Here is a 27569-nt window from a genome sequence, read left to right as displayed (position 1 = left end):
CTATGCAAACTTTTTATAAAAAACATCCCAGGGGCGGACTGACCATTTGGAAACTCGGGCACTGCCCGAGGGCCCGGGGTCAGTAGGGGGCCACATGAGATGCCCCTGGTACCTTTTTCATAGGATTTTTTGAGTTTGGACAAGGACACAGGGGCCCCATGATCCCCTATTGCCCGGGGGCCCCATCAGTTGTCAGTCCACCCCTGAAACATCCTCTATGCGCTCTCAGGTGAGTGGTGAGACGGCAGTGTGTGAAGAGTAGAGTGTAAGCTCTGCTAGAGCCACGGCAGGTGTCAGGGGTACCGAATGCAAGCATCCAGCAGCAGGGATGCCCAGATCTGTGTCGCCGCACCTAGGAAACTAAAACCAGGCTGTGTAGGATTAAGTAAGATTTATTAGTAGCGAGACAAAAGTTATCCAAACAGAATACACAGCAAACATGGAGATATAGGTGAACCATAAATCAAGGGACAAAATACCCAACCAGCAACCTAATTAACTATAATATAATATACAGTGAGGAACAGAAGTATTTGAACCCCCTGCGATTTTACAAGTTCTCCCACTTCTCCATCATGGAGGGTCTGACATTCACATTGGAGGACATTCCCACTCTGAGGACAGAATTCAGGAAATCCCATTGTATGATTTGTAGAGAATGTATTTGTCTCGCACGGCTGAACAGAAGTATTTGAACCCCTGAGAAGATCCGTGTTAATATTTGGTACAGAAGCCTTTGTCTGCAATTACAGAGGTCCGACGTCTCCTGTAGTCCTTGGCCAGGTTTGCACTGCAACAGGGATTTTGGCCGACTCCTCCACACCGATCTCCTCTAGATCTGTCAGGTTTCGGGGCTGTCGCTGAGCAACACGGAGTTTCAGCTCCCTCCAAAGATGTTCTATTGGATTTAGGTGTGGAGACTGGCTTGGCCACTCCAGAACCTTGATATGCTTCTTACGGAGCCACTCCTTGGTTATCCTGGCTGTGTGCTTCGGGTCGTTGTCATGTTGGAAGACCCAGCCACGACCCATCTTCAATGCTCTGACTGAGGGAAGGAGGTTGTTGCTCAAAATCTCACAATAAATGGCCCCATTCATCCTCTCCTTAATGCAGTGCAGTCGTCCTGTCCCCTTGTCAGAAAAGCACCCCCAGAGCATGATGTTACCACCCCCATGCTTCACAGTAGGGATGGTGTTCTTGGGATGCAACTCATCCTTCTTTTTCCTCCAAACAGGACGAGTGAAGTTTAGACCAAAAAGTTCTACTTTGGTCTCATCTGACCACATGACTTTCTCCCATGCCTCCTCTGGATCATCCAGATGGTCATTGGCAAACTTCAGACGGGCCTGGACATGTGATGACTGGAGCAGGGGAACCTTCAGACGGGCTTGGACATGTGATGACTGGAGCAGGGGAACCTTCAGACGAGCCTGGACATGTGATGACTGGAGCAGGGGAACGTTCAGACGGGCCTGGACATGTGATGACTTGAGCAGGGGAACCTTCCGTGCAATGCATGATTGGAAACCATGACGGCGTAGTGTTCTACCGACAGTGACCTGTGAAACTGTGGTCCCAGCTCTCTTCATGTCATTGACCAGCTCCTCCCTTGTAGTTCTGGGCTGATTCCTCACCTTTCTTATCATCAGTGATACCCCACGAGGTGACATCTTGCATGGAGCCCCAGTCCCAGCGAGACTGACAGTTGTCTTTAGCCTCTTCCATTTTCTAACAATTCCTCCAACAGTTGATCTATTTTCACCAAGCTGCTTGGCAATTGCCCCGTAGCCCTTTCCAGCCTTGTGGAGGTCCACCATTTTGTCTCTGGTGTCTTATGACAGCTCTTTGGTCTTGCCCATGGTAGTAGTTGGCATCTGACTGACTGCGGGGTGGACAGGTGTCTTTAAAGAGCTCAGACAGGTGCTACTAAGTTAGATGAATGAGTGGAGTAGAGGTGGACTCTTTAAAGGCACAGTAACAGGTCTTTGGGAGCCAGAATTCTTGCTGTTTCTTAGGGGTTCAAATACTTCTGTTCAGGCGTGCGAGACAAATACATTCTTTACAAATCATACAATGTGATTTCCGGAATTCTGTCTCTCAGAGTGGGAATCCCCTGCAATGTGAATTTCAGACCCTCCATGAGTGGGAGAACTTGCAAAATCGCAGGGGGTTCAAATACTTCTGTTCCTCACTGTATGCAGAAGGAAGGTAAGACTGAAGAGGTATATAGCTGGATAGACTCTCACTCAAATCCACCCAAGAAAAGTCACACTTCCACCCCTGAAAGTGAATATATATATATATCTAACAAAACCTTTTCTCTAAATGGACTACAAAGCCCCTATCTCAAGTAAAATACCCAATACATGGTGATAAATACAGATTCCACCACTTTCAAACACACAAGACCAAAAGATGTTTAAATAAAATGTCTCCAAAAAAGTCCAAATATCAAATATTAAATGTGTCCAGAAATGAAGATATTCCAGAAAATATCCAATTTGTTCACCAATCCAGATCCCGAAGTACCTCAAAAAAATGAAACTGACAGAGTGTATGACCTTCAAATATTACAAAATTAATAAGTGAAAAATTGTGAAAAAATGGAACAAATACAATGTGACTTCACGTGTCACTCATGTTGTATTCATTCAATTTTTTCACAATTTTTTTTTGTCGTGGGAACTACTGGCTGCCGGACGTGACCTATTCAAGTGAAGAGGGCCATGCCACAACCGTGCGCAATGGGTAGGGGTGAGGCATTTAGGGGGTATGAAGAGAGGTGACATACCGCCTGTGAAATGCCTCTAAAAAGAAATCCAACCATGGATCACTTTTCAGTGGGGCAGCAGTCCTTGCTGCTGGTGTAAATGAGTCTCCCATTTAGGTCTAGGGGGCAGTAAAATCAGGGGCTGATCCTCGCACAGACAGACAGCGCTCCCCCATGTTCCAGCAGTGGACTGTTCCTTGGGATCCAAGGCAGGGCTTTGGTCCCTGAATCGGTTTTGATGACCATCTGAATGCTACAGCGCAGGGAACGGTCAAGAAGCGCAGAGATTGGTCTAGCAGCGCAGAGACTGGTCTAGCAGCGCAGGGATCAGTCTAGCAGCGCAGGGACTGGTCTAGCAGCGCAGGGATCGGTCTAGCAGGGCAGGTACCGGTCTAGCAGCAGCCAGGATCGGTCTAGCAGCGCAGAGACCGGTCTAGCAGCGCAGGGATCGGTCTAGCAGCGCAGGGACCGGTCTAGCAGCGCAGGGATCGGTCTAGCAGCGCAGGGATCGGTGTAGCAGAGCAGGGACCGGTCTAGCAGCAGCAAGGATCGATCTAGCAGTGCAGGGATCGATCTAGCAGCGCAGGGATCGGTCTAGCAGCGCAGGGACCAGTCTAGCAGCGCAGGGATCGGTCTAGCAGCGCAGGGAACGGTCTAGCAGTGCAGAGAACGGTCTAGCAGCGCAGGGAACGGTCTAGCAGAGCAGGGACTGGTCTAGCAGCGCAGGGAACGGTCTAGCAGAGCAGGGACAGGTCTAGCAGCGCAGGGATTGATCTAGCAGAGCAGGGACCGGTCTAACAGCGCAGGGACCGGTCTAGCAGCGCAGGGATTGGTCTAGCAGCGCAGAGGATCAGGGAAGCAATACTGCTGTGTGCAGTCCCATAGAAATACATGGGCAGCTATGCCTTGCAGTGCAGGAGCGCCCCCTACTGCAAGGGAGGAGTTTTCCTGTTTCCGGAGTTCAGCTCTAACTTGCTCCTTTGGACTCCATTGGGCTGCAATGAGCAAGAACAAGACAATGTCTTACGGCTTCCCTTCACATCAATGCAGTGCGTAAAAAAAAAAAAAGGAATGTATTTTTTGCGCAATTTAACACGTTCTGATGTGCTGCAACGCATCACAACATGTAACAACCGAAAAAAAAAAAAAGGAGAAAAAAGGCAAGCACCGCAACGTGTGATCACAAAGCATTTCAGCGTGGGCCAGCGCACGCACCTAATGCGCTTATGGTGTGCACGAGCCACTTTCAGTGACCAGACTGTTGCCTACAGTCCCAATAATAAGGTCCCAGGAGCTGAAAATGTGAGAGATCACCGCAAACATTCTCCGCTCTCTGCACCTTCTGTTCGTCTCACACCGGCAGCAATGCAGCCGAGACCGGAAGCAGCTGCTGTAGCTGACTACAACACTGACAGCCTGCCACGGATTCCAGCAGCCGCACTGGGTAACATTAGGGATCAATAAAGGGACCAAAGATATTTTGCCGCTATGCTGTAGCTATGAAGAAGCAGCATTGTGTCTGGACTACAGAGCACCTCCCCCTCTCATTGTCTCTATGGGGAAGGTGGTGTTTTGTAGTCCACAGACAGAACTGGACTCACTAGATTTTAGACATGCGCAAAACGAAAAAATTTGTTTCGTTTCGAAATCTAACAAATTTCGTGTAGTTAGATTTGGTAAATTCGTTCAATTCTTCAGTAATTTGCATTCGAATTCAATTCGAAAACATTTCGAACAAATTCGAACAAGTCGAAGCTGGTTCAACCGAATTCGAAACGGATTCAACAACATTCGAAAAAGTCGTTAGAAATGGAGAAAAAAAAAATTGATAACGGGAAGCGGGGGACCAGTCCTTAACCTGTCGACGCCGGTGCCTCCTGGCCCTTTAAGGGTTCCAGAAGCCGGGAGGCGGGGCGGGGTTTTAGGGTCATGTGACCGCCGTGATTTGCTGTCACGGCGGTCACATGATCGGGAAAGGTCCCGATCGAAAGAGGAGATCGGGACCTCTCTGTGAGTACCGAACGTGTGTGCTGGGAGCGTGCAGGGCGCGCACTCTCAGCACATAGGTTTTTTTTTAATAGAACGCAAATGTGCGGCCGCTCGGCGTCTAGGCCCAGACGTACATTTGAGTTCAGCCGGCGCCGAAAGGTTAAAGCGGAACTTCCCCTTTTGGGCGGAGCTCCCCTTTAAATTTGTTTTCGATTGCGCGTTCAATTTTGTTTTCTAATTCAAATCTGTTTTCTAATCGAATTTTGTTTCGTTATTTCAGATTCGTTTAAATGTGTTATTGTTGTCACTCAATATTCGGATACATCCGAATCTCCAAATAATGAAAAAAAATCGTCTACTCGATGATTTAAATCCACCTATATCCTATGATGAGTGTTCCTGTTGAGCGCAGAGCTTGCAACATCAAGGGAGGGGGGGAGTTCTGTAGTCCACTGAGCTAGCTGGGAACAATGAAATTGCTAACAGTCAGAACAGGTAATGATCAGCTCACAGGATTTCTAGCAGGATTAGCAAACAGATATAACAATGGTATACTTAACAGACTTTTCTGGGGGATTTTTTATAAATGTCAAATCACTGATGTACAACGGGAGCCTCTGTTCTGCGGGATTTCAGGAACCGCATCCACACAGTTCATACGATGTAAACGTCCAACGCAAAGTCAGAGGCTACCGAAAAACCACTTCGAGGAGAATCCTTAAGTTGTAGCTGGGTGTTCAGGGGCGTTCCTGGCTTGAGGATCTCCCAGGGGCTGCATCTCAGTTGGATTTGCTGGTGGCGATCCGTTCCCTCTACACAGCCTGAAAACACATTGAATGAACACATCTGAGGATTACCGCAATCAATGTTTTTTAAAATAACATTTTCAGTGGGCCAATCCCGTTTACCTCCTCCCCGCCCCCCCCTTCCCTGCACTCAAGGGTTAAAGCTGAATTCCAGGTATCAGTGCAGCTTTGTCCAATATAACTGCACCCACCGGCCACTTTATGAGGTCCACCTTGCTAGTTCCAGGTTGGACCCCCTTCATTCTTCGTGGCATAGATCCAACGAGGTGTTGGAAATGTTCCTCAGAGATTTTGGTCCATATTGACATGATGGCATCGTTTGCACATCCATGATCCGAATCTCACGTTCTGCCACATCCCAAAGGTGCTCTGTTGGATGGAGATCTGGTGACTGTGGAGGCCATTGGAGTCCAGTGACCTCATTGTCATGTCCAAGAAGCCAGTTGGAGATGATGTGAGCTTTGTGACATCGTTCGTTATCCTGCTGGAAGGAGCCATCAGAAGATGGGGTCACTGGAGTCAAAAAGGGGTGGACATGGTCACCAACAATACTCAGGGGGGCCGTGGCATTTAAACAACGCTCAATTGGTACTAAGGGACCCAAAGTGTGCCAAGAAAATCTCCCCCTCACCATGACACCACCACCACCAGCCTGAACCGTTGATACAAGGCAGGATGGATCCACCACACCATGACACCACCACCACCAATCTGAACCATTGATACAAGGCAGAATGGATCCACCACACCATGACACCACCACCACCAGGCTGAACCGTTGATACAAGGCAGGATAGATCCACCACACCATGACACCACCACCACCAGGCTGAACCGCTGATACAAGGCAGGATAGATCCACCACACCATGACACCACCACCGCCAGGCTGAACCGCTGATACAAGGCAGGATAGATCCAGCACACCATGACACCACCACCACCAGCCTGAGCCATTGATACAAGGCAGGATGGATCCACCACACCATGAACCCACCACCGCCAGGCTGAACCGTTGATACAAGGCAGGATGGATCCACCACACCAGGACTACACCACCACCAATCTGAACCATTGATACAAGGCAGGATAGATCCATCAAACCATGACACCACCACCACCAGCCTGAACTGTTGATACAAGGCAGGATGGATCCACCACACCATGACATCACTGCCCCCAGCCTGAGCCGTTGATACAAGGCAGGATGGGTCCATGCTTTCATGCTATTTACGCCAAATTCTGACCCTACCATCTGAAGGTCACTGCTGAAATCCAGACTCATCAGACCAGGCAACGTTTTTCCAATCTTCTATTGTCCCATTTTGGTGAGCCTGTGTGAATTGTAGCCTCCGTTTCCTGTTCTTAGATGACAGGAGTGGCACCAGGTGTGGTCTTCTGCTGACAGGAGTGGCACCAGGTGTGATCTTCTGCTGCTGTAGCCCATCTGCTTCAAGGGTTGACATGTTGTGCGTTCAGAAGTCATATTCTGCATAACTTGGTGGTGAGTGGTTGTTGGAGTTACTGTTGCTTTTCTATCATCTCCAACCAGTCTGCCCATTCTCCTCTGACCTCTGACATCAACAATGCATTTTCCTCCACAAAACTGCCACTCACTGGATATTTTCTCTTTTCCGGACCATTCTCTGTAAACCCTACAGATGGTTGTGAGTGAAAATCCCAGTAGATCAGCAGTTTTATTAGTGGAAGTGGAAGGAATTGTGCCCCATCATTGATGTCATTGGGCCCCATTGTTGGTGTCATTGAGAGGAATTGTGCCCCATCATTGATGTAATTTGGCCCTATTGTTGGTGTCATTGGGAGGAATTGTGCCCCATCATTGATGTAATTTGGCCCCATTGTTGGTGTCATTGGGAGGAATTGTGCCCCATCATTGGTGTCAATGGGCCCCATTGTTGGTATCATTTGGAGGAATTGTGCTCCGTCATTGATGTTATTGGGCCCCATTGTCGGTGTCATTGAGAGGAATTGTGTTCCATCATTGATGTCATTGGGCCCCATTGTTGGTGTCATTAGGAGGAATTGTGCCCCATCATTGATGTCATTGGGCCCCATTGTTTGTGTCAGTGGGAGTAAATGTACTCCCCTCATTGGTGTCAGTAGGGGAAATTATACCCCATTGCTGGTATCAATGGATTAAATAGTGCCCCCAAGGGCCGGATAAAAGCAAGCAAAGGGCCGTATCTGGCCCCGCGGTTTGGAGACTACTGCTCTAGAAGCTTTGAAGAAGGCTCCGCTACTACAGTGATCTCCTTTGGCTTCCGTGTGCCAAGTGCAGTAGCTGACCGCTTGCTGAACACATTAAAACACATGGACACCAATCGGAGATCACTTTGCATTTTCTCAATGCATGCAAATCTATGTGTGCTTGGACAAGGTGGCTAGGTGATCCACAATCTCCACCTCGCTCAATCAGAGAAAACGTTGGGGGCGGGGTATTGCTAAAACTGGGTCACACAGAATATTCACCAATCAGCTTTAACTTCAGCTTTTTGATTTGACAAGTGCTCCAGTTTTAGTCAATCTCCCCCTTTTCATCCACTGAAAAAACACATTATCTCATCATTCTCTGCCAATCGAATGTTACTCATTGAAGAAAAAAAAAAAAGAGTAAATGAGGAAAGTACCACAACATATCCACTAGATGGTGCCAAGAAGCACATTTATATCCTATGAGCCTCTACACCATCTAGTGGTCGCAATGTGTAATTTTCCCAATTCACACTGTTTTTTCTATGAACAATATTTGATCTGCAGAGAACACAGCCCGAGGAAATGCGATTTTGCCCCATTGGCACAGAATGAATTGACATGCACTTTCAATGAATGAACGGCTAGGCAAATTTTAAAAAAATACAGCTCTTTGTGTTGCATAATTGTGCCTTACCTGTCTCTGCACAAATGCAGCACCACTGATGCAACAATTACAGCGAGCGCTACCAGGATGCCTAAGATGATGAAAAGGAGTTCCCACCAAGACAACTTATGGGTGGCATGCTGAACTTGTGGGGCTTCAGTAGGCACAGGGTGGGCAGCCTGAGATCTTTCAGGATCAATGTGTGTTACAGCCGATTCAGGATTCCCGAGTACACCTGGAAAACGAGAGAATGGTTAGTTGTATGTTATACACAGGTGAATCTCTGAAAACTCGGCCTTAACACCCAACTTCATTGTAGATAAAGTGTGTGAGTGGTTTGACGTTGTTACCTCCTCCATGGACTTCCCCGGATTTGGTGACAGCGGCCTTACCCGTGTCGCTACGACTTGTATTCAATCTACATTCTCTACAGCAGGTGATGTTCGTCCAGAACGGCAATATATCTGGGGGAGGAAGTCAAGAGAAAATGGGTTACTCTATGATTCCTTGGTCTCCTGGGATAGCATTCCAATTGGCTACGCTGATTCCATGTGACCCTGGTGGCCATCTTGGGTGAAGCAGCGTCTTTTTTAAGTCCCAGCCCGCAGGTTTTGGTGCTCATTTTACGTGTGGATAGTACAGGGACAGGACCAGGGGCGGACTGACAACTCATGGGGCCCCTGGGCAATAGGGGATCATGGGGCCCCTGTATCCTTGCCCACACCCAAACCACACCCAAAAAAGCCTAGAAATGCATCGGGGGGCATCTCATGGGGCCCCCTACTGACCCCGGGCCCTCGGCAGTGCCCGAGTGTTCAAATGGTCAGTCCGCCCCTGGACAGGACTACTCATATGGAAGAAAAATATATTTCAAATATATTTTTAAAATATTCTTCCCAAATATATTGCCATAAATTTGAAATGCTACAATTTTGGCCGTATTCAATATATTTCAAAATATTAAAAAAAAAAAAAATATATATATATATATATATATATATATACACACACACACATATATATATATATACACACACACATATATATATACATATATATACACACACACACACATATATATATATATATATATATATATATATATATGTGTGTGTGTGTATGTATGTATGTATATATACAGTGGGGATAGAAAGTTTGGGCACCCCAGCTAAAAATTTGTATTAATGTGCATAAAGAAGCCAAGGAAAGATGGAAAAATCTCCAAAAGGCATCAAATTACAGATTAGACATTCTTATAATATGTCAACAAAAGTTAGATTTTATTTCCATCATTTACACTTTCAAAATAACAGAAAACAAAAAAATGGCGTCTGCAAAAGTTTGGGCCCCCTGCAGAGTTAATATCTTGTACTGCCCCCTTTGGCAAGTATCACAGCTTGTAAACGCTTTTTGTAGCCAGCCAAGAGTCTTTCAATTCTAGTTTGAGGTATCTTTGCCCATTCTTCATTACAAAAGTCTTCCAGTTCTTTGAGATTTCTGGGCTGTCTGTCACGCACTGCTCTTTTAAGGTCTATCCATAGATTTTCAGTGATGTTGAGGTCAGGAGATTGTGAAGGCCATGGCAAAACCTTCAGTTTTTGCCTCTTGATGTAATCCCCCGTGGATTTCGAGGTGTGTTTAGGATCATTATCCATTTGTAGAAGCCATCCTCTCTTTAACTTCAGCTTTTTCACAGATGGCATCAAGTTACCATCCAAAATTTGCGGAAATTTTATTGAATCCATTTTTCCTTCTACTCGTGAGATGTTCCCTGTGCCACTGGCTGCAACACAACCCCAAAGCATGATTGATCCAACCCCATGCTTAACAGTTGGACAGAGGTTCTTTTCATTAAATTCTGCGACCCTTCTTCTCCAAACGTACCTTTGCTCATTCCGGCCAAAAAGTTCAATTTTAACCTCATCGGTCCACAGAACTTGTTTCCAAAATGCATCAGGCTTGTCTATATGTTCATTTGCAAAGTTCAAACGATGATTTTTGTGGTGAGGACGTAGAAGAGGTTTTCTTCTGATGACTCTTCCATGAAGACCATATTTGTACAAGTATCTCTTTATAGTGGAATAGTGTACCACAACTCCAGTGTCTGCCAGATCTTTCTGGAGGGATCGTGCAGTCAAACGTGGGTTTTGAATTGTTTTTCTCACAATCCTGCGAGCTGTTCTGTCTGATATTTTTCTTGGTCTTCCAGATCTTGCTTTAACTTCCACTGTTCCTGATGACTGCCATTTCTTAATTACATTCCAAACAGAGGATATTGACATCTGAAAACGCTTTGCTATCTTCTTATAGCCTTCTCCAGCTTTGTGAGCGTCAACTATTTTCAGTTTCAGTTTTCTAGACAACTGCTTAGAAGAACCCATGGTGCTGATTGTTGGGGCAAGGTCAGATGAGTCGGGGCATTTAAAACCTTTGAGATTGACATCACCTGGTCTGCCCAGACGATGATTGAGAACAATCCATGACACTGGCAGGTCTCAGCTTGGCAAAGGGGGCAGTGCATGCTATAAATTCTGCAGGGGGCCCAAACCTTTGCAGACGACATTTTTTTGTTTTCTGTTATTTTGAAAGTGTAAATGATGGAAATAAAATCTAACTTTTGTTGACATATTATAAGAATGTCTAATCTGTAATTTGATGCCTTTTGGAGATTTTTCCATCTTTCCTTGGCTTCTTTATGCACATTAATACACATTTTTAGCTGGGGTGCCCAAACTTTCGATCCCCACTGTATATATATATATACTGCATGCTGAAATGTGTTTTTTATTACAAAAATATATGAAAACTATTTTCTAAAATACATTTCAAATATACTGTATGTCTTTAAAAATACAAATCTACATTTTTGGAATGAATTTACAAATATATGTAAAAATATATGTTAAAATGATTTTTTTATATGTTACAAAAAATCTGAAGAATATATATTTTAAAAAAATATATTTTTTTAAAGAGATCCGTGCACATATAGACTCAAATCAATGTTTTTTGGCTGGAAGAAAAAACAGGACTAGTGGGTTTCTAGAAGAGTTTTTTAGCTGTAAAAATGCTCCAACGGTGAAAAATGCGGCAAAATGCGGTAAATTGTGGCAAACCAGCATTTTTGGATGTTTTTTTGACCAAAAAAAAAATTTTAGGGGGTCAAATAAAACCCTAAAAAACGGTGCAAAACGCTAATACAAAAAAATGCTAAAAAACTGCTGAAAAGCTCACGTTTTTAACGTGAATTTACACAGCTAATGTTACCAGCGTTATTAAAACGCCCCGTGTGCATGGAGCCTAATGGTTTTGCACAGAGCAGCCCGGATCCTCCTCTTCTCAGGTCCCCCTGCCAGTGCTTCTGGCTCCTCCTTTCTGTTAGGTGCCCCCATAGCAAGCAGCCTGCTATGGGGGCATTCTCTGCTTCGTGTGTCCATTCATACCCGTGGCTCGGCCCAGCCCCGCCCCCTCTTTCACATTGGCTCACTGGCTGTGATTGACAGCAGTGGGAGCCAATGGCTCCCGCTTCTGTCTCAGCCAATGAGAAGAGGGAGCTGAGACTCCAGTGCACATCGCTGGATCGAGAGGGGGCTTAGGTGAGTATTAGGGGTGGTTGGGGAAATGTGGCTGGTCCTTCCCCATCCACAGTGCTGCACCCTAGGGGAGGACAATCCTGTGTACTGGAGAGGACGGGCAGGTCCTGGGAGATCTTGATTGGTCCTCAAATCCCCAGCATCCTTCCCTGGAGAGGAGGACGGAGAGATGGGGACAATGGGTCAGATGAGCTGCTGGGAGGAGAGCACTCCACCAACTCGCAGGAGCCAGGAACACCTGGGGGCAACCATCATACTCAGGAGCCAAGCCAGGGAGGCAGGGGCCCCAGGGTGAGACCAGGGGATGAGCCAGGAACACCTGGGGTGATCACCATACTCAGGAGCCAGGATGGGGAGGCGGAGCCGCCAGGAGGAGCCAGGAACATTCTGGAACAATCACCTGCTGGAGCAGCTCCTGGTCCTTCCCCATCCACAGTGCTGCACCCTAGGGGAGGACAATCCTGGGCACTGGAGAGGAAGGGCAGGTCCTGGGAGATCTTGATTGGTCCTCAAATCCCCAGCATCCTTCCCTGGAGAGGAGGACGGGGAGTTGGGGACAATGGGTCAGATGAGCTGCTGGGAGGAGAGCACTCCGCCAACTGGCAGGATCCAGAAACACCTGCGGGCAACCATCATACTTGGGAGCCAAGTCAGGGAGGCAAGGGCCCCGGGGTGAGATCAGGGGATGAGCCAGGAACACTTGGGGTGATCACCATACTCAGGAGCCAGGATGGGGAGGCAGGGCCGCCAGGAGGAGCCAGGAACATTCTGGGGGCAATCACCTACTCAGAAGCCGGGAGGGGGAGGGGAGGCCGCTGGGAGGAGCCAGGAACATCTGGGGGCAATCACCTACTCGGTAGGCAGGGCCACCGGGATGAGCCAGGGGAGGAGAGCTGGCTGAGTATAGTGGACACACTCGCCCCCACGTTATTTCCGCTCACCAAATGCGAGCAGGCAAGTGGACATTTTGAGGCCTGGCTTTATATACACTTTCAACCTCCAAATACCAGGCACGGATCTGTTTATCACCTACCATGAAGTGTACCTTCATATTTGAATTTGAAGGTTTTCATCTCTCCAGCTTCTGCAAAGTAGGAATCTGTCTTCTTAGTGATCAGAAGCACTGAAGTACCATTGATCAGGAGGATTGAGGATTCATTACAAGGGACTTCCTTTTGGGTCATGTTTGCTGAGATACTACACAACACCATTATCCCTTTTTTAATATCCAGATGTTCATTGACGAGGGTGCTCTCTGCAACACAGCTGTAGACAAAGCACTCTTCTTTCACATTGTCCTCGGGAAAGCCTGCGAAATAAGGCGAAAAAATCATAACTGTAATGGAGTGTGAATGTCTGATACATTCCAAGCAAATATATATGTAGCAGAGAATTATGTCCCCCTATAGTCCTGCACAGCCAGGCAACACGCATTTTCACATCTATTTACATTCAAGAGTCAGTGACCAGTCCTTGAGCTTGTTTTGATGTTTTATTAGGGGATTTTAGAGCTTGGATGGGGTAAGGGGTGTAAGGGATGCCCAAAAGAACTGAAGAACTGAGGACAACTTCCTGAACTTTGTAAAATGGTTACAGCAACAGTGTCTTTTGGAGAGCTAGCCAGGGTCTCTTTTAGTACCACCCCAGACCCCAGGTGCTCCTCTATCTGGCTGCCTGGAGGAATCCCTGAGCAGGAGATCCAGTGTCTGTCACTTTAAGAAATAAGTCCTGGGTGGTGGCTAATCTGGTTTCCCACCAGAGTGCTGGTAAGTAACCACCTAGCGGGGCCTCTAGCAGTCCACAGGACAGGATTCCCCAGGGCGCGGAGTCTAAGCCCCAGTCTGATTTTTCACCAGGGCCCCTGATGGTGGGGATAGGCTTGGAGCAGACAGGGACCAGGTTGCTGCCCCTGAGTACACCCGTCCGTGGTAGAGGGATCCACCAGAGGTAAATGCAGGTAGAGAGCCTGACGTGAAGAGGTGGAAGACTGGATCCGAGCGGGATGGATGGATGGCAGAGTAGTAAGCGTGGTCAAACAGGCCGGGTCAGTAACAGTGGGATCAGCGTAGTACAGGGCAGCAGGCAGAAGAATAGTCAGGTCACTCGCTGGGGTCGGTAACAGAAGTTCAGATCAGGTATGGGGATATCCAGAAGAGAGGTCAGACTAGCCAGGGGGTCAGAGCAGAAGTCAGCGGAGGTCAGGTTTAGGCAAAGTCACCAACGAATCTCAATAGCAGGAACACAGGAACAAAGGAGCAAAGACCATACGGCAATGGGTGTCAGGTTTAAATAGTGCGCCCTGCCCTGCTATTGGTGCCAGGCGAGCGGCCGCGATCTCGAGTGCGCATGCGCGGCCGCCGCCGTACAGGTCTCAGTGTCCGCCAGATTGAATGGATCGGTGCTCCGCGCATGCGCGGAGTCACTCGCCACCGCGATCCCTGACAGTGCTCCTTCTACTATCTGGCCCAGGAGGTGCAGGTCTACTCACTCAGTCATTCTCCTGTGCTGCTGATAGGTCGGTGGCTGCTACCAGGCCTTTTAGCTGGGCCGCTCCTATCCTGCCATACAGGTGGTCCTGTATCAGGGGTTAGGTGAAGTCCTGAGCTGTCCTCCCTCCAAGGTCCTCTGCCTGTAGGTGAGCCCCTCTCTATCTGAGCCTCCTTACAGGCTCCTTCCTTCCAGCCTCACATCCTCCTCTCCTCTCCTGCTCCCACACGCCAACTCTCCTGCATCTGAGCAGGTTCAGTTACTCTTAAAGGTTACCCTGGCCCCTTGCCAAGCCTCCTTTTGGGGATTGGCCAGGGTCCTCTAAGAGTACAGAGCAGCCACTCCTCAAATCCACCCACTGCTTCTAGACCTTTCTCCAAAGTTCTAGAGCAGGGGGAAATGCCAGAGTGCTTGTTTGCAGAGCCTCTGAGCGCTGACACAAATTTGACCCTGCTAGCTATCACGCCCAGGCTGCTACTCAGTCCTCCTAGCTAATAATTGAGCTAGAGCTCCCCCTAGCTAACTAGGAGGGTGCTACATATACAACCTCCATACTGTAGTCAATGCAACCAGATTACTTGTATGTCCCTGTACCAGGGGCGGACTGACCATTTGGAAACTCGGGCACTGCCCGAGGGCCCGGGGTCAGTAGGGGGCCCCATGAGATGCCCCTGGTACCCTTTTCATAGGGTTTTTTGAGTTTGGGCAATGACACAGGGGCCCCATAATCCCTGATTTCCCGGGAGCCCCATGAGTTGTCAGTCCGCCCCTGCCCTGTACTGAGTTTCCCCCCTTCCAGCTGAAAGTTGATATCAGCCTTACAGTAGGATCTCTTGATAGGTCACCATCCTCCATCCTCATCCATCCTTCCCTACTGCTCTCAAACTATTATTGGCATTGGTTTGGACATAGAGTTCAATCTATATATGACATGAAGGTTTACTTACATTGTGTGACCCCAATGGAGTGGAAGAACAAAAAAAGGATGACCAGTTCCTTTATTTTACCTGCCAAAAAAATCACAAGAAAATATTTATTATAACATTCTGACTTAAGCCCAAGGATTTTTTTTCAGCGGAACGTGGGGGGAACGAAGTTCCAGCACTGAATGTATGTAATGGCAAAGGGGTGCTGGGCTGTGCTGGAGGGTCTATTGATGCTGGCTGCTGGGGGATCTATTGTTGTTTGTGCGGGGAATCTATTGTTGAAGAAGAGGTCCATTGATTCTGGGGAGAAGGTCTTATGTTGCTGGGGTCAATTTGTACTGAGAGGGATCAGTTATTGAGAGAGGGGTCTGGGCAGCACAGTGGCTAAATGGTTAGCACTTCTGCCTGGCACAGGGGCGGACTGACCATTTGGAAACTCAGGCACTGCCGAGGGCCCGGGGACAGTAGGGGGTCCCATGAGATGCCCCTGGTACCTTTTTCATAGGCTTTTTTGAATTTGGGCAAGGACACAGGGGCCCCATGATCTCCTATTGCCCGGGGGACCCATGAGTTGTCAGTCCGCCCCTGGCCTGGCAGTACTCAGGTCGTTGCTTTGAATTCCAACCACGGCACCACCTGCCTGGAGTATGCATGTTCTCCCTGTGCATGCGTGGGTTTCCTCCAGGTACTCCAGTTTCCTCCCACACTCCAAAGACATGCCGGTAGGTTAATTGGCTCCTATCTACATTGTCCCTAGTATGTGTATGTATGAATGTGAGTTATGGATCTTAGATTGTACGCCCCTTGAGGGTTAGGGACCTTAGATTGTATGCCCCTTGAGGGTTAGGGACCTTAGATTGTAGGCCCCTTGAGGGTTAGGGACCTTAGATTGTACACCCCTTGAGGGTTAGGGACCTTAGATTGTACGCCCCTTGAGGGTTAGGGACCTTAGATTGTACGCCCCTTGAGGGTTAGGGACCTTAGATTGTACACCCCTTGAGGGTTAGGGACCTTAGATTGTACGCCCCTTGAGGGTTAGGGACCTTAGATTGTACGCCCCTTGAGGGTTAGGGACCTTAGATTGTACACCCCTTGAGGGTTAGGGACCTTAGATTGTACACCCCTTGAGGGTTAGGGACCTTAGATTGTACGCCCCTTGAGGGTTAGGGACCTTAGATTGTACACCCCTTGAGGGTTAGGGACCTTAGATTGTACACCCCTTGAGGGTTAGGGACCTTAGATTGTACGCCCCTTGAGGGTTAGGGACCTTAGATTGTACGCCCCTTGAGCGTTAGGGACCTTAGATTGTACGCCCCTTGAGGGCTAGGGACCTTAGATTGTACGCCCCTTGAGGGTTAGGGACCTTAGATTGTACGCCCCTTGAGGGTTAGGGACTGATGTGAATGTACAATATATATGTAAAGCGCTGCGTACATTGACGGTGCTATATAAGTACCTGAAATAAATAAATATTGTTGCTAGCTTCTGGAGGATCTATTGATGTTGGCTGCTGGGAGATCTATTGTTGTCTGGGAGATCTATTGTTGTCTGGGGGATCTATTGTTGCTAGGGGGTCAGTTGTTGCTGGGGAGTCAATTGTTGCTGGGGATCTTTTGTTGCTAGGGGGCCTATTTTTGCTGGGGGATCTATTTTGCTGGGGGATATTTTGTTGCTAGGGGGTCTATTTTTGGTTGGGGGTCTATTGTTGCTGGCTGCAGGGGATCTATTCTTGCTGACAACAGGGGATCATTTTATGGCTTTTCTTGTTTTCAATAATAAATTCCATAAAATGGACGGTACTGGGAACAGTACTTGCAGATTGGTCAAGGGCGGAGACAAGGGGTAACTTGGAACTTGGAAGGGGGGTGTACCTGCAGATATTTTCTGAGAATAAAAAGCCCTGCTAAAACCTAGTACATTGTGTAAAGAGGCATCAAAGCCACAAACAGCCCAATTCAAGTTGTAATGGGGGAAGGCGGGGGAGCTGATTTGTTTTGGAAGATCGAAGATTTACCTACCAGACATCACTGGAACACAGAATAAGATGGACCTGCTTTGGGTATCATCATTTGATGGAATCGGCTCGGCTTCTTTGCTCTGTTTTGAGGGTCGTTTCTTTTTGGGTCTCTGTTTTTTTTTTTTGCTTTTGACGCCATGTCCCGTTGAAAGCTGGTCATTTGCTTCTGAGAAGGTTTGTGTGCTCATCTCCTTAATATCATTTTCCTTTTCCACGTCCAGGTCTGATTTTACCTCTGCACTCTTCTCAGGCAGTTTTTTTTTGCTTTTGACGTCATGTCCCGGTGAAAATTGGTCATTTCTGTCTAGGAAGGTTTGTGTGCTCATCTCCTTAATATCATTTTCCTTTTCCACTTCCAAGTCCGGTTTTACTTCTCCACTCTTCTCAGACAGTTTCTTTTTGTTTTTGACGTCATGTCCCGGTGAAAGTTGGTCATTTCCTTCTAAGAAGGTTTGTTTGCTCATCTCCTTAATATCACTTTCCTTTTCCACTTCCAGGTCCAGTTTTACCTCTGCACTCTTCACAGACAGTTCTGTCTCTGTCTGGGTTTCAACGCTTACTTTAGTTATGGGGCGAGGGCCATCCTCAACACCAGGAAAAGCAGCCCACTCCTTGGACAATCCATCATTTTCTTCCACTGGTGGGGTCTCTCCTTTATTTCCCACAATCTCCAGAGTTTTGGTGATCTCGCCAGTACTAACTCCAGACCCACCTTGGGTAAGGTCTTTCACCGTTTTATTATTGGACCTGTACAAAATAATCATATTTCCATTTGAGTTCTTTTTATCTAAACCCTGATTTCGGAATCTAGAAATCCATGCAAGACTTGGAGTTAGAGGCATGACAGCAAGAAAGTGGAATGACCAAATAGTTCCAAATCTTTTAATATTTCTAAACAAGTGTATTGGAGATGCTGGATTGAACTTATAGTTGAAGTAAGTCAGTTGTCTTCATATAGAGCAGTGGTCTCCAAACTGTGGCCCTTTGCTAGCCTCTATCCGGCCCTTGGGGCATTATTCTATCCACAACTGACACCAATAATGGGTCACCATTCCTCCCACTGACACCAATGATGGGGCACTATTCCTCCCACTGACACCAACAATTGCACACTATTCCTCCCACTGATATCAACAATGGGGCACTATTCCTCCCACTGATACCAACAATGGTGCACTATTCCTCCCACTGACACCAATGATGGGGCACTATTCCTCCCACTGACACCAATGATGGGGCACTATTCCTCCCACTGACACCAATGATGGGGCACTATTCCTCCCACTGACACCAATGATGGGGCACTATTCCTCCAACTGATATCAACAATGGGGCACTGTTATTCCCACTGATACCAACAATGGTGCACTATTACTCCCTCTGAAATCAATGATGGGGTATTGTTTATTCCGGCTGATGCTGGGGCATTTTCTACCTTCACTGGCCACAGTCCAGCCCCCTAAAATCTGAAGGACAGTAAACCGGTCTTTCATTTATAAAGTTTGGAGGATACCTCTGATATAGAGCACAGTAGCTCGCAGGAGGCTTCTTTGAACAAAAACAGGATGCCCCTTATCTAGAAATTCCAAAATTTAGGATCCACATGTGAAAAGCAAATGTGTCAGGGTCCAGATCTGAACCTGCAACCTCTGTGGTGTGCAGCTGTAGCTCTTCTCCCTGTGCCACCAGAAATGTTGGATAGAGCCTTATCTGATCCCTTTGACAAAACTTGGTTTCTGATGAACCTTGAACTCTTTGCGCCTCCCATGAACTTCCTGATTTAAGCCATGTCTCTGCACTTTCTGTTTGCCAGATTTTTGTGCCCTTCTCCAACCAATATCTTGCTTCTTTTGCTCTTGCTGCCATCTGCATCTTCATTACCATTTGTTATTGACCTTTGGCTTGTTCCTCTACTAGGCTTCTACTTGATCCCAACCTGCAACCATTTGTTACCGACCTTTGACTTATTTACTGACTACACTTCTACTTATCCCTACCGGCTATATCTCTTACTGTACCCCGGCTTACTCACTTCCTGGTGGGGCAATCCCAAGGACTGCGACCTGGCACTAGCATGCAGCAAAACCTGTCTCCGCCATCAGGAGCTCTGGTGAAGACCATGGGCAGACTGACCATTTGGAAACTCGGGCACTGCCCGAGGGCCCGGGGTCAGTAGGGGGCCCCATGAGATGCCCCTGGTACCTTTTTCATATGCTTTTTTGAGTTTGGGCAAGGACACAGGGGCCCCATGATCCTCTGTTGCCCGGGGGCCCCATGAGTTGTCAGTCCGCCCCTGGTGAAGACCACTTAGTTCTTAGACCCTACGCCTCAGGTAAGCCTGCATCACCTGCCAACGGAATCTGCTTGTGTATTTATCCTGCTAATTTTTGTGTGAACCTTTCTTCTGCTGGTCTCCAGGCCTGAACCCTGACCATGACAGAATGAGAATGTCAGGCCAAAGATCTAAGAGTCTGATATCCTTTAACATTAGTGCTTGATCATTACAAGACAAATAGAGCAGTCAACTTGTTTCAGAGGTTTAGGTACGCCCCTTCATCAGGTCTTATAAATGCTGGACTCAATAGGGTGCTCTTAGTACTTGTAAAAATATAATAGTTCCAGAAGGATGCTCTGGTATGTGACATGCTGATACTGTCTATACTGCTCTTTATTGAACAGATACAAGTACTAAAAGCACCCCATTAAGTCTAGTCACAGCATTTATAAGCCCCAATGAAGGAGAATGTCTAAATCTACAAACGTGTGTTGACTGTTCCTTGTCAGCTTTGGGTTTCCTAGATAAGGGGCACCCTGTTTTCATTGAAAGAAGCCTCCCCAGAGCTACTGTGAACTCAACTGACATCCTTCAAGCATGAACTATAAATTCAATCCAAGATTTCCAATATACTTGTTTAGGAAGCTGAGATGCCTACAGAATGAGCCTCACCTTTGACATTTGCCATCTGAAGAGGTGTCCCAATTGAAAAATGTCTACTCTATTCCTGCTCTGGTGACAATGGTCATATTTTGGATTTCCCTTCACCTTCTGTCCCAGGGACAATGACAGCCAGTACAAAATTAGAGGATGCATCTCCCCAGTGGGGACACAGATAGCAACAAAGGGTGACAGTGGTTCCAACTCTTACCCATTCCTTTCAAAACTAGAGAATTATTTCTGTTGGAACTCTACTTTCATTGTGTTTTCTTTCTTTATGTAATGTATCTCCCCCTCTGTCCTCCATTCCTCTTGTTCATACTTACCCAGTTTCTTGAACGGGTTTATTCAGGGGTTCCTTGGCCATGATTAATGCTCTGTTAGGAAAAGAAACATTGAGTATAAAATTATCACCATTGAACAATCAACTGAAGATGAATAGTGCAAATAACTATTGTTCTATCTTGTTCTCTCCTCTTTCCTTTTTTATCTTTTTCCTATCATCTCATTATACCTCCTCTCCTCTTCCCCTTTCTTCTCCTTTCTCCTCTCCTCAATCCTTCTCCTTCCCACCTCTCTTCTCCCCTATCCCCTCTTAACTACCTTTTCATAGTTCACTCTCTTCGTTTCCTATTCCCTTTCCTTTCCTTTCTTTTCCTTTTCCCTTTCTTTTTATTTCATTTTCATTTTCCTTTCCCTTTCTTTCCTCTTTCTTTTCCTTTTTCCCTTCCCTTCCTTTCCATTTCCTTCCGTCTTTATTTTCTTTTTTCTTTCCCTTTTCTTTTCTTTCCCTTTTCTTTTCTTTCCCTTTTCTTTTCTTTCCTCTTTATTTTCCTTTTTCTTTCCTTTTCTTTTCCCTTTCCTTTTTCCTTTCCATTTCCTCATCCCCTCTCATCTCCCCTCTACCCCTTTCCTCTCATCTCTTTTCCTTTCGTCTTTGCTATCCTCTCCCCTTCCCCTCATAACTTCCCTTTCCTCTTTCCCCCTCATCTCCTCCTGTCTCTCCCTTTTTCCCCTTTCCTCTTCTCTCACCTTTTCTATTTTCCCCTTATTCCCCTCTCCTTGTCTTTTCCACTGTTCTCCTCTACTCTCCTCTTCTCTCTTCACCACTCTTCCCTATCCTCTCCCCTCTTCTTTTCTCCATTTCTCTCCCTCTTCCCTGTCCTACTGTCACTCATTTTCCCTTATACTCCCTGCTCTATTCATCTCTCACCTCTTCTATTCATTCTTTTCATCTCTACTCACCTCTCCACGTCCCCCCCCCCACCTCCACTCTCATTTCTTCCTTTCACCTATCTTCTAAGTAAAAGTTCAAGCAGCTAATACTCAAGAACTTCAGACAGATCTAAATCCTGCAGTACCTTGGGCTGCCTGTCAGTAATCGTGATCTGCTCTGCGTTACCGACACCCTCACGTTCCACCTCCGGTTTCAATGACTCTCTCTTTGCCTCCTAAACTCTCTGACTTCCGCTCTGTGTGAGCGCAAATATGCGCGCGCTGCACAGGAGTCCGGAAGTGAAGGGCGTTCCCCTTTGGCAACATGGCATCCCAGAAATGCTATGCAGGAATGCGATCTTTGCAATGACAAAATGATACAAGTGTTTCATTGTACATTAAATCTTAAAGGGCTGAAACAATGTAACGTGAAGGAATCCTACACGCCAGATTTGCCTGATAGACCAGATTCCAGCAGACGGTTTACCAGCCTACGTTCTTCGTTCCTGCAGACCCAGCAGAACACGGAGCAAACAAAAAGATTAAGAAGGATGTAGTTGTTTCCGTTTATATAAACATATAACACAGAAGTTATACAAAGGAAGATACGATGATATAGAACAGGGAGCTACTTACAGCTCAGCTACGGGAGAGAACCCTCACACGCCAGGAGACCAACGCCTTATGAAGCAATAGATAGGTCAGATTCCTGCACATAGTCCGGCGGAGAAACAGGAGAGCTTAAAAAAAAAAACTATTTTACTTTTCTAAATGCAAAAATTAGTCTGCGAGCTCAGAAGAAAACAAAACAGAATTTCAACTGCCCGTCCCTAGTAAAGCCAGCCATACACGGGTCGAATTCCGAAATCATTTTCTTTCGAAAAATTTTTCTAAGAATTTTCGTTCGAATTTCGTACCATTAGCGGGCCACAGCAACGGCCGATCTCCATGCGACCATAGAATTTGAGTGATCAGGCATGTTGACAGGACACAGACAGAAAGTATAGAGGAGACATTGGTGGAAGAAGCAGAAGAAGAGTTATTAGTGCAGCGTTTGATCTTGTCTGGAGAGGAGCCATGATTGGAGTGCTGACTTTTAGAGAGAGTTGTGTATGCAGTGGGAACCAATCTTTGGAGTGACAACCGTCCCGAAGGACCTGTGAGAGGGATCCTATTTAAGTGTTTTGACCCGCAAGGGTCGAAGTTTTAAGGCGAGAGGCTAATCTAGCCAGTGGTCGGATATTTTGTCAACAATCAACCCACTGACACACTAATATCAGCACGAGTTTTTGATTGGAGTGTGATCATCTAAGTGTTTGGACTTTATAAGCACAGAAATATATCATTTTCGTGTTGTGTGTTGTTGCACGTTTTTCACATGTATGCACATTGATTTTCACTGTATGGGGGTATTTATGGATACACGTGTGTATTGATGTACACATTGGTTCATATTTACCGTATTTTTCGCCGTATAAGACGCACTTTTTCTTCCCCAAAACTGGGGGGGAAATGTCAGTGCGTCTTATGGAGCGAATATGGAGCGGCCGGTCCGGTATTTCCACCGCGGCCGTGTCAGAATACCGGGCCGGCCGCTCAGCTCTGCAGCGGGACCTTACCTGTTCCTCTATCCAGTGGCGCGCTGTCTTCCGGCTTCTGTAGTGTGGGCGCTGGGCATGACAGCCGGGTGCCAAGTGCGCATGCGCAAGAAGCGGTGCTTTTTGTGAATGGTAAGGCGGTACCTGGGACACATGACAGATCCCAGAAGCCGCCGGACCAATCACAAAGCGCAAGTGCTTCTCGCTCATGCGCACTGGGCACCCGGCTGTCATGCCGAGCGTCATTACAGAAGCCGGGAAGACAGCGCGCCGCTGGATCGAGGAACAGGTAAGAGCAAACAAAAACTCTGCGGAAGTAAGAGCGGGTACCTGTCAAATTCAGGTACCTGCTCCCCACCTCCCCAAAGGTCAGCAGTCATCTGTACTGTCCGCAGTCTCTGGTCATCCCTGTGCTGTCTGCAGTCTCTGGTCATCCCTGTGCTGTCCGCAGTCTCTGGTCATCCCTGTGCTGTCCGCAGTCTCTGGTCATCCCTGTGCTGTCCGCAGTCTCTGGTCATCCCTGTGCTGTCCGCATTCTCTGGTCATCCCTGTGCTGTCTGCAGTCTCTGGTCATCCCTGTGCTGTCCGCAGTCTCTGGTCATCCCTGTGCTGTCCGCAGTCTCTGGTCATCCCTGTGCTGTCCGCAGTCTCTGGTCATCTCCTGTACTGTGTCTGCAGTCCATTAGTTCAGAATTTTTTTTTTTCCTGTTTTCTGCCTCTAAAACCTAGGTGCGTCTTATGGTCAGGTGCGTCTTATACGGCGAAAAATACGGTATATATATTTATTTATATATTCCTGTAGATGCACTAATATATTTTTTTGGAATTGATTATATATTTCCAATAGTTGGAAATATTTATTTATTTATTTTTTATTTTCATCACTATTACTGTTGAAATTTGTTTTTGGGTTCACTGATCACTGGATGATATTTATTTGTGAAAATTTCACTTAAAAGGGCACGGTATTGGTATTATTATTATATGATGTATTACATCAGTGATTCTCAACCTTCCTAATGCCGCGACCCTTTAATACAGTTCCTCATGTTGTGGTGACCCCCAAACATAAAATTATTTACCCAGTAATTATAATTCATGAAGTGTTGTTTTACCTCCAATACTGCTGCTTTCAACACAGTAGCTGCTTTTAACAGAGTAGCTGCTTTCAACACAGCAGCTGCTTTCTACACAGTAGCTGCTCTTTACACATCGGAAATATGTGTTTTCTGATGGTCTTAAGCGACCCCTGTGAAAGGGTCGTTCGACCCCCAAAGGGGTGGTGACCCACAGGTTGAGAACCACTGTATTACATGATAAGTTATATATTATTATAATTATGATTTGATACACATATTGTTGGTTTTATACACGGTAAATATTTATATGAGTAGCGCTACATTTTATTTATTTATTAGTTCACATATTCATTGGTATATGATTTAATGTTAGCAGTTTCTCTTGGTTTATATATTTTTTGTTTGTTTTGAGCACAGGAGGTTCACACCAAAACAGAATTTCAACTGCCCGTCCCTAGTAAAGCCGGCCATACACGGGTCGAATTCCAAAATAATTTTCTTTAGAAATTTTTTCTAAGAATTTTCATTCGAATTTCGTACCATTAGCGGGTCACAGCAACGGCCGATCTCCATGCGACCATAGAATTTGAGTGACCAGGCGTGTTGGAAATTTTTTTTTTGAAAAACGAACGCACTTCTAATCAATAATGGGAGAATCGCATTAGAAATATAATCGAAAGAGCGTGAGCTGTGACCTGGAAAGAAAAGAAAATTCTTGGCCACGAAAATTCTTTTCTGCAGCAACACGAGGTGAAATTGAAGGCTTGGTTGGTCGAAAGTCGAAATCAATGGTGGCGCCATCGGGGGACAGAACGCACAAAATTTCTGATTTTCCAAAGAAAATTTGTTCAGAATTCAACCCATGTATGGCCTTCATTACCCTACAGAGCAATTTTGCAACAATTTTCCAAAGGGTTTACCATACAAGGCCATCTACGGGTTTCAAACGCATAAGCAGCTGAGGGTTGAAGTAGGTGGATGACTCACGGTTTTACTGCCCACCTAAGCACGCCAATGCAGTCGCTCAGGGATGTACCAATGCCACGGCGGTGACGCGTTGCTTCGCAGCTGCAGCATAAATTAAATGGCATGTCGCACTGAGCAGACCGTATCGCCGCTAATCATGGCCAATTCAAATCAATGGGGACGCGCCACCACCGCCTGCAATGCATGTGGTTGCCGCGCCATGGATCGGCATGTTAACGGTTAAAGAAGACGGTAAAGGAGGCTACTTATCGCCACCATGGGTTGCTTATCAGAGGCTGGGCAGGGACGGGCAATGCGTTTATGACTCTCATTAGTTTAAGGGTCCACATGTTCCGGTAAGAGTCCTACCAGGGCGGACTGACAACTCATGGGGCCTCTGGGCAATAGGGGATCATGGGGCCCCTGTGTCCTTGCCCAAACTCAAAAAAGCCTATGAAAAAGGTACCAGGGGCATCTCATGGGGCCCCCTACTGACCCCGGGCCCTCGGGCAGTGCCCGAGTTTCCAAATGGTCAGCCCGCCCGAGTCCTACTGGGACTTGGTGGTGGTGCACTTGGTGTATTTGAAGACACACGGTGATTGATTGCAGTACAGAACATTGGGACTTTATTCACAATTTCTCTGTTGGGACTTGATTATATATTTGCCATTTTCATTCATATCATTTTCATTATTTATGTATTTATTTTGACAACAGTGATGGTGTAGCGCGGCAATTTATTTTTCCTTTTTTGTACACAATTGATCTGATTGTTTTGCCAGCAGTTTTTTTTTTATTTAATTTTTCACTTTTTGTGCAACTTTTTTTCCACTTCCTTGCACTTCATAGTTGTTGGCAGATCCAAAGGAGGTCAGACTGCAATGTGTGCCATGAGATTAAAACAGCACAGTGGCTAAATGGTTAGCACTTCTGCCTGGTAATACTAGCATCATTGGTTCAAATCCCAACCACAGCACCACCTGCCCAGTGTTTGCATGTTCTCCCTGTGCCTGCATGGGTTTCCTACAGGTACTCCGGTTTCCTCTCACCCTTGAAAAGTCCATGTGATGCATTTTTTGGCAGCAGGTTTTCTTTAATGGGCAGCACAGTGGCTAAATAGTTAGCACTTCTGCCTGGTAGTACTCGGGTCATTGGTTCAAATCCCAACCACAGCACCTCCCGCCTGGAGTTTGCATGTTCTCCCTGTGCCTGCATGGGTTTCCTCCAGGTACTCTGGTTTCCTCTCACCCTTGAAAAGTCCATGTGATGCATTGTTTGGCATCAGGTTTTCTTTAAAGGGCAGCACAGTGGCTAAATGGTTAGCACTTCCACCTGGCAGTACTCGGGTCATTGGTTCAAATCCCAACCATGGCACCACCTGCCTGGAGTTTGCACATTCTCCCTGTACCTGCGTGGGTTTCCTCCAGGTACCCCAGTTTCCTCCCACACTCCAAAGACATGCTGGTAAGTTAATTGGCTCCTGTCTAAATTGGCCCTAGTATGTGTATGTATGAATGTGAGTTAGGGACCTTAGATTGTACACTCCTCAGGGGCGGGGACTGATGTGAATGTACAATATCTATGTAAAGTGCTGCGTAAATTGATGACGCTATATAAGTACCTGAAATAAATCAATTTTAATGACAAGACTTGTCATTGAAGCAGAATTCCACCCAAAATTGGAAACTCCACTTTTCTGCCTCCTTCTCCCCTCTGCCGTCAGATTTGGCGCCTTTTGGGGGGGGGGGGCAGGTACCTGGTTTTGACAGATACCCGTTCCCACTTTCGGCTGAGTATGGCGCGGTAAACTGAGCCGGAAGTTTGGCACCCCTCCCTGTGGCCCTCTGGGATACCTCCAAGGTCCTAGAGGACTGCAGACCATTCACAAAGTACAGCATGTTTCACGCATGCGCAGTAGGAAGCTGCAAGGCTTCACTGACAGTTTCCCTTAGTCAAGATGGCGGTGCCAGCACGCGACTAAAGATTCAGCTTCGGGTGAGGGCAAGGCATGGATGAAATAATGTCAGTTTGGTCTCCTTGCAGCTCATAGTGGATGATAATGGGACAATTTGATCCTGAAAAGCATTTTATGTCAGTTTATGGGAAGGTCCACCTTCTAGCAGACAGTTGGGCAGCCTCCCCTCTGCTAAGGGGTTCTAGAGATGGCTGCTGCCTCCCTGGCAGGAAAGGGATCATGGAGACAGTTGGCACAGATAATCTTTCCTCAAATGTTTATTATTGTGTTATACAGCCCAGGCTGGGCCTACTTCATTCACGGAAACAGGATGCGGTCACGTGACGCTGCCAGGAG

At 46.7% G+C, this 27569-nt stretch overlaps 2 protein-coding genes across 2 annotated transcripts; both read right to left on the bottom strand.

Annotated features, from left to right (window-relative positions):
• Positions 1-659: 659 nt before the first annotated feature.
• LOC149437936 (uncharacterized) lies at positions 660-8874 on the bottom strand. The gene is made up of 2 exons (XM_089660429.1): positions 8473-8874; positions 660-5580 (listed from the first exon to the last, which is right to left on the bottom strand). The coding sequence occupies exon 2, from the start codon at positions 1815-1817 to the stop codon at positions 747-749; it is 1071 nt and encodes a 356-aa protein (XP_089516555.1). The 5' UTR covers positions 1818-5580; positions 8473-8874; the 3' UTR covers positions 660-746.
• LOC149437935 (uncharacterized) lies at positions 5478-20957 on the bottom strand. Its single transcript, XM_089660437.1, has 7 exons — positions 20727-20957; positions 17856-18212; positions 17467-17591; positions 13069-13344; positions 8793-8906; positions 8473-8677; positions 5478-5580 (listed from the first exon to the last, which is right to left on the bottom strand). Exons 1-7 carry the CDS (start codon positions 20765-20767, stop codon positions 5478-5480), a joined length of 1221 nt encoding a protein of 406 aa, XP_089516563.1. The 5' UTR covers positions 20768-20957.
• Between the last annotated feature and the right edge of the window lie 6612 nt (positions 20958-27569).

Source organism: Staurois parvus, unplaced genomic scaffold (assembly GCF_062004578.1).
Source record: "Staurois parvus isolate SC_StPar_1 unplaced genomic scaffold, SC_StPar_1.0 ptg001242l, whole genome shotgun sequence".
Taxonomy (NCBI): domain Eukaryota; kingdom Metazoa; phylum Chordata; class Amphibia; order Anura; family Ranidae; genus Staurois; species Staurois parvus.
This window is presented reverse-complemented; position numbering and strand designations above follow the sequence as displayed.

Coding starts and splice junctions, on each gene's coding strand:
- LOC149437936 (XM_089660429.1), bottom strand. CDS start 1,817: ATGGTGGACCTCCACAAGGCTGGAAAGGGCTACGGGGCAATTGCCAAG.
- LOC149437935 (XM_089660437.1), bottom strand. CDS start 20,767: ATGGCCAAGGAACCCCTGAATAAACCCGTTCAAGAAACTGG. Junction 18,213..20,726: donor AAACCCGTTCAAGAAACTGG/GTAAGTATGAAC, acceptor TATTTTGTACAG/GTCCAATAATAAAACGGTGA. Junction 13,345..17,466: donor CTGTGTTCCAGTGATGTCTG/GTAGGTAAATCT, acceptor CTTATTTCGCAG/GCTTTCCCGAGGACAATGTG.